The 15,110-nt window shown below is 44.3% G+C and overlaps 1 protein-coding gene across 4 annotated transcripts in view; it reads left to right on the top strand.

Moving 5' to 3' along the window:
* Positions 1-3,855: 3,855 nt before the first annotated feature.
* Ate1 (arginyltransferase 1) overlaps positions 3,856-15,110 on the top strand; it is a 125,042-nt gene continuing 113,787 nt past the window's right edge. For 2 of the 4 annotated variants that reach the window (XM_005351365.3, XM_005351366.3), the window contains exons 1-3: positions 5,463-5,625; positions 9,309-9,372; positions 11,844-11,906. In XM_005351365.3, the coding sequence (XP_005351422.1) occupies positions 5,520-5,625; positions 9,309-9,372; positions 11,844-11,906 (233 nt within the window). In that variant the 5' untranslated portion in view covers positions 5,463-5,519. Of the gene's footprint in view, positions 5,108-5,462; positions 5,626-9,308; positions 9,373-11,843; positions 11,907-15,110 lie in introns of those variants that run through there. The other 2 variants (XM_005351368.3, XM_005351367.3) reach the window with 2 other exon arrangements.

The following is a 15,110-nucleotide window of genomic DNA, read 5'->3' as shown; positions in this document are numbered from 1 at the left end:
GTAATTATTGGTTGGATTGGTGTCATATTTATTTGTTTTCTATAAGCTTTTTTGTTTTATTTTTTTAAAGCTAGTTTTTTTCTTATGTAGCACTGACAGGCTTTGACCTCTCAGTGTGGGTCAGGCAGGTCTTGAGCTCACAAACAATGCCTGGGCTTCCTGAGTACTGGGATTAAAGGCATAAGCCACCATAGAAATATATGTTTATCATCTTTCTTTTCCTGCATTTTTAAGTTTTATTTTATTACTTAATGATTTCATTTTCTTCTTAGCTATCGACTACATTATTTTTTTAAATAGTTACCCTTGAATTTATAGTATATGTCTACAATTAATACAAGTTCTCTTTCCAATTCAATATACTACTTTGCAGGTTATACAGTACCTCATGATGGAGAATCTGCAGTTCCTGTCTCTCATCCTCATAACCCTACTGCCGTTCATTTCCAAAGCTGTAATTATCACATTACTTACCCATAAACTATAATTACTGAATACAAGTTGCTATTATTTCAAATTAGTCATTGTGTCTGAGCAATTAAGATTTAAAAACAAATTATTTTACAACCATTTTTCTTTGTCTAGGGTTTTTTCTTTCTTTAGAACATCTGAATTACTTGTTTTCCTGAAGAATTTACATTTGATGCAAAACAGGCAGACTAGAAACACACTTCTTTTTGGGAAAATCTCGATTTTTCTTCCAGTTTTGAAGGGTAAATTCTCTGGACAGAATTCTAGGTTTTGTTTTTCTTATAATATTTAGAATATGTCATTCTTGTTTCCATGGTTTCTGAAGAGAATTCAGATATACAGGATATAGTTTTATTTTTTCACTTTTTCTCTGTATTATTCCATTATTTTCACGGATTTTCTGCAGTTTGAGTATGAAAAACCTCTGGGTTGCTTTGAAAAAAAATATTTTATGTGTGCTTGTGTACACAAGAGGGTACATTTTTTTAACCACTGTGCAAGTGTGGAGACTAGGGGATTACTAGTGGGAGTCAGTTCTCTCCTTCTACCATGTGTGTCCAGGGATGGATCTGGGGAAGATGAGACTTTGCAGTAAATGCCTGCACCTTCTGAGTCATCTCACCAGCCCTATGTGTAGCTTTTTTTTTCTTTTTTTTAATTTATTTATTTATTAAGGATTTCTGCCTCCTCCCCGCCACCGCCTCCCATTTCCCTCCCTCTCCCCCGATCAAGTCCCTCTCCCTCATCAGCTTGAAGAGCAATCAGGGTTCCCTGACCTGTGAGAAGTCCAAGGACCGCCCACCTCCATCCAGGTTTAGTAAGTTGAGCATCCAAACTGCCTAGGCTCCCCCAAAGCCAGTACGTGCAGTAGGATCAAAAACCCATTGCCATTGTTCTTGAGTTCTCAGTAGTCCTCATTGTCTGCTATGTAAGTCCGGTTTTATCCCATGCTTTTTCAGACCCAGGCTAGCTGGTCTTGGTGAATTCCCGAAAGATCATCCCCATTGTCTCAGTGTGTGGGTGTACACCTCGCGGTCCTGAGTTCCTTGCTCATGCTCCCCCTCCTTCTGCTCCTGATTTGGACCTTGAGATTTCTGTCTGGTGCTCCAATGTGGGTCTCTGTCTCCTTTCATCGCCTGATGAAGGTTAATATTCAGGAGGATGCCTATATGTTTGTCTTTGGATTCACCTTCTAATTTAGCTTCTCTAGGATCGTGAATTATAAGCTCACTGTCCTTTATTTATGGCTAGAAACCAAATATGAGTGAATACATCCCATGTTCCTCTTTTTGGGTCTGGCTTACCTCACTCAAGATAGTGTTTTCTATTTCCATCCATTTGTACGCAAACTTTAAGAATTCCTTGTTTTTTATTGCTGAGTAATACTCTAATATGTATATATTCCATACTTTCTTCATCCATTCTTCCATTGAAGGGCATCTAGGTTGTTTCCAGGTTCTGGCTATTACAAACAATGCTGCTATGAACATAGTTGAGCATATACTTTTGTTGTATGATGGGGCCTCTCTTGGGTATATTCCCAAGAGTGGTATTGCTGGGTCCAGGGGTAGGTTGATCCCGAATTTCCTGAGGAACCGCCATACTGCTTTCCAAAGTGGTTGCACGAGTTTGCATTCCCACCAGCAATGGATGAGTGTACCCTTTTCTCCACACCCTCTCCAGCAAAGGCTATCATTGGTGTTTTTCATTTTAGCCATTTATGTGTAGCTTTTTGGAGGCATTTCCCTGCTTGGTATTTGATAACTCTGTTTGGAAAATTCAGATTTAAATAAAACTAAAAATTTTGTTCCTCAGTGATATAAGCTCTGTTTTAGGTGGTAGTTAGTACATGCCAGCCTGAAGAGCCAGGTCTTGACAAGATGGAGTTCAGCCTAGGTCTCCTGTGAGTGGTGCACAGAGGAAAGCGGCTTCCAGGAGTCTACTGCTACCAGCCCCCTTCCCTTTCCCACCTTGTTGAGTCCACTTCCCCTGGAGAATGCTTTCCTTCTCCACCCTCAAGTTAGCTGTTTCTGTCTCTGGCTTCCCTTAGGTCGCATCTACTCACAGAATCCTCTAGGGGTCAAGGAGAATGCTTCACTTATGTCCCTTTAATTGCACTGTGGGCCTGCTACTACCATGCAAAAATCCTTCACTGTATCAGTGCCGAGCGCTTCACAGACCAGATGCCACACCTGTGTGCTGAGCTACTGAAACTGAGCGGTGCAACTTGACAGCTGTGTCCTGTCAAGAAAGAAAGTTAAAAGCAAAGACAACTCTTCCTTACTCCTTTAATAGAGGGAACAAATTGAGCTTTGCTTTTCCCTCCCCTCATTTGGGCCTAGAATAGAAAATAACAACAACGAAACTGCCTTTGGCTTTTTAGCAAAATATAGCCATCTAGAAACCATTGATTCACACAGGTCTACCTTAGGACCTATTGTTTTTTTTTTTTTTTTTTTTTTTTTTTCTTGATAGGATCTCATTGTGTAACCCTGACTGGCTGGAATTCCTTATGTAGATCAGGCCTCAAATTCAAAACAATCCATCCTGCCTCTGCCTCCTCACTGCTAAGATTAAAGGCATTCACTCCATATGGGGCTTACTGGTTTCTTTTCATTACTGTTACCCCTCTTGTATGCCCCTTACTAGTTGTATATATTCAGCGAGTTATTTAGCATCTTTGGCTGCTGTCATTCATCTGGTGATGTTGCTGTAATCAAGGTGAATTAACATACACGCCCAGGATTTTGGACATTCTCATTATTATTGCTCAAGGTTGGAATATTCTAGAGCTCACTGGCTAAGGCTGAGGCGAAGTGACAGAAGAGTTTAGTAGTTTCCTCTTATCTGCTGTTATATCTATATTTTCATTAACTCAAGACTCCCAGTAGGTATTGGGAACTGTAGATGACGGTAGTTGAAGGGACTCTACCAGCTCGAACTTGGCAAACATGGCTCTGGCAGGCCTTGCCCTTCTCCCTGGCTCCATCTGCCTTGCTAAAAACTGTTAGATCACACTCCTACAACTACTCCCTGCCATCTATTCCCTATTTGCCCACCCCCTCCTCTTGAGGCTGACTGCTCAGATCCAGCTGTCAAAGTATTGAAGTCCACTATTTAAAAGTCCTGTCTTGGCTCACCTAATTAATGCGTCCAATTAAAATTAAACACCTCACCCTAATTTCCCCTTTTACCATTATAAACTACCATTTTCCTATAGGCTATGTTTGTCTCCTCTCCATCCAGAGGCAGTCCTTTGTCATGTCCCAGGCTCCCCTCTCCCTCTGGCCCCTCCCCTCGGACAAATAACCCCCCTTCCTTAAGTCACCAGGTCATGAACTTTCAACCTTAACTAGACACATCACCAGCACAAACCTTAGGTCCTAAGGTCAAAAATATTAAAATTTACTTGTTTATATATTTAATATACATTTAACTGCAGGTGCAGGGGTGCACACCTGCACAGTGGACCCTGGGGCAGGAGTGTCCAGGGTTCTAGGCCATCTTAGGCCATCTTGAGCTCCATTAACAGTCTAAAAATAGTTTATTCACGGGCAGGAGAGATAGGGCTCAGTGGCAGAAGACGCAGGGCTTGGCTCCCAGCAGCACTTATGGTAGCTCAGGACGGTCTGCCAGTCGGGTTTCAGCGGGCCCAATGCCTTCTGGCCTCCTCTGGCATGGGATGAAGGGGGGGACATATCTTTGCTATTCGCAAACAGGACAGGCGCAAACAGAATTTTTCAGAGATGTTTCCTGATTTTATTTTCTCGACACTGCACAAAGGTATTATTAACGTTATGGTTGCCTATGGAAATTACGGTGCCACAGACTAAAAAAACTGTTGCACCCAGAGGGAAAGGCTCTGGCGCATTCCCTTGGCAGATGTTATCACGCTCTCATTCCCTAAAACATGCTCTTTAAAACTGGTCGCAAATTGGGGACCCATGGGATAAGTTCAGCCTATATAAGTGTTTGGCTTTTTATACAGTTAGACGCCCTTTCTCAGTGATATTTAAAGATTTTGCGCATAAACCACCACCTGGGTTTCTACCTTCCCTCTAAAAAACAGGTGGCACTTCATCATTAGCATATTAGCTCCCTCGCTGCCCGGGATGTTGCCCTCTTCTACCTCTACCATTTAAGCCAGCTCGTTTGGAAAAGACTCCGGCGGCTCATGACTTACAGGCGGCCTGGCGCAGCCGTTGTGAGAGGGTAACTGACTTCCAACCGGAGTCCTGCGGGAAGAGGCTGGGTCAATCACAGCCTGGAGCCTCAGTTTCCCTAGCCGTAAAACCGGCCGATAACTCAGCGTAAGCGATCAGGAATGTTGATTGAGCAACCAAACGGCTGGGCACGAACACGGGGCCCCGAGGCGCACCCCTGCGACAGAGGCCGGCGTCCGGAGGCCCCTCCTGGCATCCGGCGGGGAGTCCCGAACCCCGCACCCGCCGCGCTCTCGGCCCTCCCGTCGGGGGCCCCCGCGCCCCGCCGAGGTTGGCCCCTGCCTGGCGCAGAGAGGCGTGGCCGGCCCTCGAGCCCGCGGCGGCGGCCATGGCCTCGGTGGTGGAATACAAGGGCCTGAAGGCCGGCTACCACTGCGGCTACTGCGCGTCCAGGGAGGGCAAGACGTCGTGTGGTGAGTGTCCCGCCGTCCGGGTGGCCGTAACCGCCTCCCGCCAGGCCCTCGCCGACTCCCGGCGGGTCCCTGGCGGGAGGTTAAGGCCGTTGGTCACCCGACTCCAGCTTCCCGGGCTCATTCGTCTCTGCCCAGCCTGTCGTCTCCTTCCCGGCTGGGTCTTCCCACCTCACCCTCATCGTTGATAGCCGCCCCTCACAGAGGAGGAACGGAAATAGCGGAAGGCTGCCCTCAGTCAATATGGCGCGGGCGGCGTCAGTCACGCAGGTTGCCAGGTCTTTCCGGCCCGCGAGCTCCCGAGTGGCTTCGCGCGGTCTTCGGAGGCGCGCGCGCTGCATTGTGGGGTGGTGGAGGCGGCGACGGCGGCGGCTGCGGCGGTCTGGGTGGCGCTGAGCCGGCGGGGGCCGTAGCGATGGCTTCCTGGAGCGCGCCTACTTTCAGCCTCGTAGAGTATTTTGAGAGCCAGACCGTGTTCCAGTGTGGCTATTGCAAGAATGTGGCGTGCAGTGTCTCCAACGGTGAGCGAGCCGGACCGGCGGGCGTGTGAAGCCGGCAGCCGCGGCTTTGGGTTGGGGTGGGGGTCTGGGTGGTGACTCTTGAGGAACTTGGGCGCTCACTGCCTGTGGAGCAGCGGGAAGAACCCCGGGGGTGCTCCGCCCGCCCTAGCTGCAGTCCACCAACAGCTGCTGGTCTGTGCGAGAGGGAAAGGAGGAAGGAGATTGGGGGCTCCTAAGAGCTGACCGCGGTGGGTGCTGGACAGCCGGGGACCCCCGCTGCCGGTGTGGAGGGGCGTGTGCGTGAACACCTGCTCACTGTCAACCTTGGATAAGAGTGTCTGGGAGAACATCCTAGAAAACAGGGTCTCTAGACTGATAGTCCCCATCTGCTTGATACTCTTTTATCTGGGGTTCGTACCATGCCATTCTGTCAACCCACCTCTAGGACCACAACAAAATCAACACACGGTGTTCTGTGTTCTGTCAGGATTCAGGTTTCCTTCCTTCCCTGTTTCCTCACCCTCCTTCCCTTCGTTTTTCGAGACAGGGTTTCTCTGTGTAGCTCTGGCTGTCCTGGAACTCACTCTGTAGACCAGGCTGGCCTCTGCCTCTCAAGTGCTGGGATTAAAGGCTTGTGCCACCACCGCTTGGCTAGGATTCAGATACCTTAAGATTTGTTTGTTAACTGAACATCGTACTGTCTGATGTGTCATGATTGACAAATCCAACAGGTGGGAAACAAGATAACTGTGAAAATATAAATTTAGGTTAGACGTTTGTGCAGTTCCAAAGACTGTTAGTGATTTGGCCGAGTATGATTGTACTGGTTTAGAGATTCATTAAATGTGTTTGTTAGGTAGCCGGGCATGGTGGCACTTGCCTTTAGTCCTAGCACTTGGGAGGCAGAAGCAGGTGTATCTAAGGCCATCCTGGTCTACAAAGCGAGTTCCAGGACAGTCAGGGCTACACAGAAAAACCCTGTCTTGAAAAACAAACAAAAAAAAGTGTTTATTAGGCGAGCTGTGGTCTTAAGTAGACAGTTACACAATCATTAAAAGTACCATTGTGAAGAACCGTTAAGTGGAAAAATGCTTACAGCATAGAGTTAAATAAAATAAACAGGATGCAGATGTTCTATTCCTCCCAGTGACAGCTGGGAGGAATAAGGCCCAAAGAGAAGTATATCAGATAGTGACAGTGGGTGCCTTTGAGTGACAAAGAATTGGATAAGAGAAAATTGTGTTTGAAGATTTGTGGAAGAACAGTCGTTTCATGTAGAGAAATAACTATGAGTTTTTAATGTTTCGGTTTTAATATTCACTGTAGGGCACCCTTCTGTTTTGCGACTGATATTCTACTGCAGGTCTGAGTGGCCACAAACTCAGAGGATTCTTGTGAGCTTCAGATGATTAGCTTGTTGGTATTAGCGAGTGACTACCATTTGAAAGTTGCTGTTCGTTTGTCTTCTATTGCTGTGATGAGCACAGCGACCAAATGCAGGTTGGGGAGGACAGGGTTCATTTCATCTTCCAGTGTACAGTCCCTCATGAAGGGAGGTCAGGACCGGAAGTGGAGGCAGGTGCCTCGAGGCAGGAAGTGGAGGCAGGTACCTTGAGGCAGGAACTTGGGGGCAGGTAGTGGAGGCAGGTACCTTGAGGCAGGAACTTGGGGACAGGTAGTGGAGGCAGGTACCTTGAGGCAGGGACTTGGGGGCAGGAACTGAAGCAAGGAAGAGCTGGTTTACTCACAATGCTATTGAACTCTGACATACAGGGGATCGTGGGGAAGAGGCACATACAGTGGGATGTGCCTAAAGGCAGAGCTGGCCGGTGGTGAGGGGCTAACCCTGTCAACTTCAGTATTTGGAGTTCAAATGCCTGTGAGTTTGTTTCAGAGAGGCTACAACAGAAAAATCACAGACTCATTCACAGGGCTTGGGGTAAAAAAAAAAAAAAGAGAGAGAGTGAGAAAGAAAGAAACTAGTCCTTAGGCGATGACTTTGGCCATGTGCAGCTCTGGCCTGTACTGGTGGCTACAAAGCCACGGGCAAGCAGCTTTTTCATGAATTTGTGCCCCAGAGTTAGATGCCAGATGAAGTGCGATCCTAATTAGTCTTAATAATAAAAACCCAGAGTCAGATATCGGGATAAAAGCTGAAAGACAGAGAAGTAAAGGACCAGACACAGTCACTTCTTACCTCTCTGACTCAGAGCAGAAAGGGTTGTGATCACGTCTACACCCTGCCTTAATCATTTCCTCTCTTCCCCAGCCATCCTGTCTGCTGTCTGTATAGACCTCCAGACCTCTATGGTTAGCTAGTGGCTAGGTCCACCCGCTTATCTCCAGGCAAGTTTTATTTGTCAGCACAAATAAAATATCACAACAGTTTTATTGTTGAAGCCTGTGCTGTACATATTATGCATATCAATGATTAGAATTGTTAGTTTTGTAGAATTGTTAGTTTTGTCAGCTTGACATATGCTAGAGTCATCTGGGAAGAAGAAACCTCAACTGAGAAAATGCCTCCATCAGATTGGCCTGTGCGCAAGTGCGTTGTAGTATTTTCTTGATTGATGATTGACATAGGAGGGCCAAGCTCTCTGTGGCTGATGCCACCTCTGGGCAGGTGGTACTAGGGTTTACAAGAAAGCAGCCTAAGCAAGCTGTGGAAAGCAAGCCAGTAAGCAGAGTTCTCCCATGCCCTCTGCTTCAGTTCCTGCCTCCAGGTTCCTACCTCGAGTTATCTGCCTGTAGGTTCCTGCCTTGAGGTACTGCCTCTGGTTTCCTTCCTCCAGTTCCTGCCAGACCTCCCTTCAGGAGTGTTCTAAACTGTAAGGTGAATAAACCCTTTCTGCCTCAAACTGCATTTGGTCATGGTATTTATCACAGTAACAGAAAGAAAACAAATGGCAACTCTCAAATAGGTGAGACCAGTGTGTTCCTCATTGGAGATATTAATGAAAGTTTGTGTCATAATGTCCAATCCCAATGAAAATCTAGATTTTTGTTATACTATTTATTAATCTTGAATTAAATTTGAATCACTTTTGATGTATTTGATTCTTTAGTTCGAGTAGATTTTGTTGGTTTGTTTTGAGACAAGGTTTCTCTTATGTATCCCTGGCTAGCCAGGTCATCACCATGTAACCAAGGCTGGCCTTGAACTCAGAGAGATCTCACTGCCTCTGCCTCTTTGAGTGCTGGGTAAAGACATTGTGCCACTACACCTGACTTTTTTTGGACAAAAGGTCTTATGTTACCCAGACTGTCTTCAAATTTATTATATAGTTGAGGCTAGTCTCTTTCTTCTCCACCTGCCTTTACTCACTAAATTCTGGGATTACAGGTTTGTGTCACTACTCTTATCTTAGAATAATATATCTTATTTTCATTTGTGTTGTCTGTATTATGTTCAGGATGAAGTACGTATAAACTTTATTATTCCAGTATGAATGTTTTAGAATTTTAGTCTAAATTTGCCATTTTCATTTTTATTAATTTTTTACATAGGGCCTGGCTGGCTTGGAATGCACAGAGATCCACAGAGATCCATCTGCCTCTGCCTCTGGAGTACTGGAATTAAAGGTGTGCATTAGCACACACCTGGCCTAATTTACCCTTTTTTTTTGAGCACTTAGAATTTTAAAAAGAAGACAATAGGACAATGCAGAGTTCTGGAATTAACGTGTTACTTACTTTTTCAGGCATGTGGGCACACTCTTTGACAGTACAGGATTATCAGGATCTCATAGACCGAGGATGGAGAAGGTAAAAGCTCTTTAGCACAGATTCTTTTTGCTATTGTTCAGTTGTCTCTTATAACTGCACAATGAAATCACCTTCAGAATACCTAAGGTTGTAAGAAAGTTTAAGAAAATGTTTATTATATTTTTTTGTGTACTTTGTTCTCAGAAATTTATTTGGAAAGGTAAAAATGATGCATAAAGCCAAATACATTATAACCAACCTTGTGTGCTTATTAGTAACCTTTGAAAGTTACTGGAATTGTTCTAGTCTTTCACTAATTCTCTATGCTGTCTGTCCTCTGCAAAATATTTGACAGCAAATTACATGCTAATTATTGTAGAAAGCATATTGGTAAAGCTAAGGTAAGGAGAAATGGTTTTCCTTTTAACTTATCTACCATAACTTTATCATCTTACAAAATTAATACTAATTTTTCTGCTGAGTGTGGTATGTCATGCCTGTAATTCCAGCACTGGGAAGAAGAGGTAGGTGGATATCTGTAAGTTTGCGACTAGCCTGGTCTACATAGTGAGCCCCAGGCCAGCCAGGGCTACATGGTGAGACCCTGTTTCAAAGAAACAAAACCAAAACCAAAAATTAATATAATTTTTTGATGGTACTTGGCACTCATTTAAAAAATTGTTTTCAACAGATCTTATTACTTTGTGTGTATATGTGTGTGTGTGTGAGTGAGTGAGAGAGAGAGAGAGAGAGAGAGAGAGAGAGAGAGAGAGAGAGAATATGCACAAGCTCGTGAGCTTGTGCGTGGTTGGCAGCAAGAGCCTTTACCTGATGACCTGTTTTGCTGGCTTCTTCCTGAGTTTTGATTGTTTTCTGTTTCTGTGTGTTATATGGGTGTACCTGTGTAGAGGCTGGACTGAGACGTTCCCCTTGATTGCTCATCACCTTATATACTGTAGCAGGGTCTCTCTTTAACTCCAGAGTTAGTGCCATTTTGACTAGTTGGGCTAGTCAGCCTTGTTCCAGGGATTCCCTGTCTGTGCTTCCTGCAAGCCAGTATTATAGATAGCTGCCTGGTTTGGGGGATCTATACTCCAACCTTAAGCTCACACAGCTAGGGCTTTTATTACTGAGCCATCTTTCCTAGATTGCCTTTTAAAAAAAATTCATTTTTTTAAAACATTTACTTGTGTTTGGGTATTGGCTTCTGTGTGCTGCAATGTCTATGGAGGTCAGAGGACATGCTGTGGGAGGTTGATCTTTCCTTCTATGTGGGCTCTGGGGAGCAGAACAGGTCTTCAGTCTAGGCAGCAAATGCCTTTGTCCACAAAACTATCTCGCTGACCCAAGATTGACACACACATGCACACACATTCACACACATATACACACACACAGTTGATTAATTGATTCTGTAATTGTTCATACATTGTGTTTTCTTAGTAGTTTTTGTTGTTTTTTGAGATAGTCTTTACTATGTACGCCTGACTGGTCTGGAACTCTTTATGTAGATCTGGGTCTGCTTCTTGAGTACTGGTGTTAAAGGTGACTGGGTAACTATTTCTAAGTAACTTTTAGGAAAGTTTCTTATGTAAATGTAAGCAACATGAAGCATTAAGTACTAAATGCCAGTATTTTCTAAAGCGGAAATTGAGCATGCCAATTAAAATGTTAACACCTATTAAATTTAATGAGTCTCAAAATGTAGATGCAAGTCAGATGTAGGGTTTTTGATGATGTCATAAGGATCCCCGTTACAGGGGTTTTATGTGAGAGCAATGTGAGGAAATTGTTTTAGAAAGGTTCATTTATAAGTCAGAGAGGTATTTGAGAGGGCACTCCTGGAGGCAGGAAGGAGAGGACAAATGTAAGACGTATTTCACAAGTAGAAATCTTTCTGGTAGGGTGTGGAGGTGAGTTTGAGACATGATGTCCTCAGTATACAATAAGGTGATACTAGTCTAAACGGACTCTCAGGTTCCTGACCTGAGAAATGAATCCGTGGTTCTACCAACAGGTCTACAGTGCCTATAAATGAGGCTTGTTAAGTGATACTTTAAGCTCGTATGTGTGTGACCGTGAGGAAAGTCCGTCTGTCCAACAACATCATGGCCATTTTTTTTAATGTTAAAAAGAATTTTATTGTTTTTAAAATTATGTGTATGCATATGTGCCTGTATGGTGCCATGTACATGAGTATTGGGGCCTCTGGAGCTGAAGGATGGGGTTTTGAGTGCTGGGAACTGAACTCAGGTCCCCAGGAAAAGCGGTGCATGCCCATAGCCACTGAGCCAATGCTCCAGCCTCGTCACACGCAGGTTTATTACTGTCTCTCGTGCTGATGTAGTAGTAGATGGAGACACTGAAGGAGTGGAAGGTACTGATGAGAATGTGGTGCATCTGTTGAGGTTTAGGAAAGGAAAAATTGTTTTTTATGCTATTGATTAGATTTTACCCTTAGAGTTTTTCTAATCTATTTTGGTACATGTGAAAGTATATAAGAAACTAACAAACTGTTTTTATAATTTTAGAAGTGGGAAATATCTGTATAAACCTGTCATGAATAAAACATGCTGTCCTCAGTACACAATAAGGTAAGGATCTACAGTACAAAGATTGTGTGTATTTAAAGTAGAATCTTAGGATTTTAAAATACTGTTTCTACTTTAGACAGACATTATAAGGAAAGTAAATAAATTGTCTTTTCTATGTACTGATTTGGAATCCACATATTGATAAGTGGATTCTTATATTGTTTAGTTAGTCCTGGTATAAAAATGATATGAAAGATACTTTGTTAGCTAGTGGAAATTACTTTTTTTTTTTCAAGACAGGATTTCTCTGTGTAGCCCTGGCTGTCCAGGAACTGGACTAGGCTGGCCTCAGGATTTGCCTGCCTCTGCCTCCCAAGTGCTGGGTTTAAAGATGCACACCACTACTGTCTGGCAGAGTCTAGGTCTTCTCCTCACCCAAGACAGGGTCTTCTGTAACTCTAAAACCTGTTCCAGAACTCTCATAGACTAGGCTGGCCTCAAACTTGTAGAGATCTTCCTGTCTCTGCCTCCCCAGTGTGTGCCACCACTGCCTGGCTAGCTTTTTTGTTTGTTTTGTTTTATTTTTTAATGAAAAAAGTAAACTAATTTTTTTCTTTGAAAGTGGATGTCAGTTGCACATAGCTTCTTGGTTTGGGGTGGGAGTTCATGTCCACTTTTCCTTCTGGGTGCTGGGACCCTGTTTTAGTAAGGGTTTCTATTGCTACAATGAAACACCATGACCAAAAGCAAGCTGGGGAGAACAGGGTTTATTTGGTTTATACTTACAGATCATAGTCTGTCAATGGAGGAAGTCAGGACAGGAAATGAAGCAGTGATGGGACCCAGAGGCAGGAGCTGATGCAGAGGTCATGGAGGGGTGCTGCTTACTGGCTTGCTCCTCATGGCTTGCCCAGTCTGCTTTCTTACAGAAACCAGGACTACCAGCCCAGGGATGGTGCCACCTACAATAGGTTGACTCCTCCTCCATCAATCACTAATTAAGGCAATGCCCTACAGCTGGATCTAATGGAAGCTTTTTCTCAATTGAGGCTCTCTCCGTTCAGACAACTCTAGCTTGTGTCAAGTTTACATAAGACTGCCCAGCACAAGTGACGCCTTGACAGCATGACACACAAACACATTACTGTTAAGCCACAACCTTTCTTTCTTATTCATCCCAAGATTATACATTAAAATCCAAATTCTCTGTAAATACCTGAGGTCTCTGTCTCTCTCTCTTTTTTTTTTTTAAGAAAAAAAGTTTAGTCTCTCAACTGTGGACTCTTATAAAATAAAAAAATAAAGTCTATTCTTGAAGAGGGAAAAACCAGTGTACAGTCACTATCTGAACCAGCCTCCAAGAGTGTAAATGACTCAGTGAGCAGTATCTGTGATTCGCTCACAGCCTTGTGGGCTCCTCTAAAGGGCTTGGGTCACTTTCCAGGCTCTGCTCTCTATAGTACACACGACCTGTCTTCTAGGCTCCGGCTGGCTCTACCCCACTGCTGCTGCTGTTCTTGGTGGTCTTCATGGTACTGGCTTCTCCAAAATGCTGGCGTCTTCTGCTGCAACTAGCCTGCTCTTTCTCTAATAGCTTCTGCTAAGCTTTCTTCATGGTGCCAGGCCTCAGCTTTTCTGCATGACCCCTTCAGTCCTGGGTCTTCAGCGGCCTCTGAGGCTGTTCCTTTACCCCTTCTGGCCTTTCACAGTGCCAAGCCTCAGCTGTTCTTCATGACCTTTTTGTGCCTTCAACACCAGTACCACTTGGATGACTTTACACTACCAAGTTTGGCTCAGTGTGAGGTACAACCTTGGCTGCCTCTGTAACACAGCTTGTGCATTGACTTCAGATTTCACCTCAGTCAGTCATCTCTAATATCTCGGCACTGCTGAGCAGCACTGGCTGACCAGCAGAGCAAAGATTTTACTTTAGCCGTTCTGGTGTCTTGTTAATCACAGCTGATTCTTCAGCCCCTGCGAACCAGAACCACAGAATTTTTTCTCTTCCCTCCTCCTCTTTCTTTGAGACAGGGTTTCTTTGTATAGTCCTGGTTCTGGAGCTTGCTTTGTAGATCAGGCTGGCCTCAAACTCACAGAGATCTGCCTCTCTCTGCCTTCTGAGTGCTGGGACTATAGGCGTGCGATAACTCCGACTGGCAAGAACCACAGAATCTTAATTCAGAATAACAAATGGCCCTGACAGAATCTTTAAACTTCCTCTGGAACGTCACAAGTCAGGCTTCCATCTTCTGCATTGCCCTCAACATTATTACCTTCCAGGCTCCTACAGAGCAGCTCACCAAGCATTGAACACTCAGTGACTTTCCTTGACCACAGTTCCAAAATTACATGGTCAGGCCTGTCACAGCAATACCCCACAGACTTTGTGTGGCCTGAAACTGGACAGGCCTGGCGGGTGCTGCCACAGTCTGTGAATTCATATGTGTATTAGTTCTATTATATTTAGAAGACACTTTCCTTGGAATCATACATCCCCTTTGACTCTTAGATTCTTTCTGCCTCCTTTTTGGCATAGTTCCTGAGCCCTCAGGGGAGGGGTTTAATAAAGACTTCCTATTTAGGACTAAGTGTCCCCAAATCCCCCAGTCTCTGCACATTGTCCAGTTGTGGGTTTTATAGAGTGGCCTTCAGGTCACTCACTTCCAGTGACTGGAAGTGAGATGCAGAGTTGGTGAGAAAAGCACACAGACTGCTTTCCTGAGGGAGGAACGCTTCTTGTTTCTTTGTTTTTCACACACTGTTCTTATATTCCCCACATCCAGTCCATTTCAAAGAGGAGGATTTTTCCCATAACTACAAGTTTCACAGTTACTGATAATCACAGCCAAAACATTTGCCTGGAACAAAGCTCACCCTAATACATTTATTTGTTTGTTTGTCTTTTTGATACAGGGTTTCTTTGTGTATCTCTGGCTGTCCTGAAACTCATGCTGTAGACTAGGCTGGCCTTGAACTTGAAGAGATTGACTTGTCTCTGCCTCCCTGAGTGCTGGGATTAAAGGCACGTGTCACCATCACCCGGCTCCCACTATATTTCTTAATCATATCTTTATACATTTTCTGAGAAACTCCTTTTACACTTTTCACAGAGCAGGCAGGACCTTTCCGCCATAATTGTTCACATAGGCAGTAGTTTTATAATTGCCAGGAAAACAGGTTACTTGTTTCATTTTTTTATATTTTAGAGTTCTGCCCAATTATCTTTTTTTTTTTATTGAAGAAAAAAAATTTCCGCCTCCTCCC

The sequence above is a fragment of the Microtus ochrogaster genome, chromosome 8 (genome assembly GCF_000317375.1).
Source record: "Microtus ochrogaster isolate Prairie Vole_2 chromosome 8, MicOch1.0, whole genome shotgun sequence".
Lineage (NCBI taxonomy): Eukaryota > Metazoa > Chordata > Mammalia > Rodentia > Cricetidae > Microtus > Microtus ochrogaster.
The sequence above is the reverse complement of the archived record's forward strand: the minus strand, read 5'-3'. Positions and strand labels throughout refer to the sequence as shown.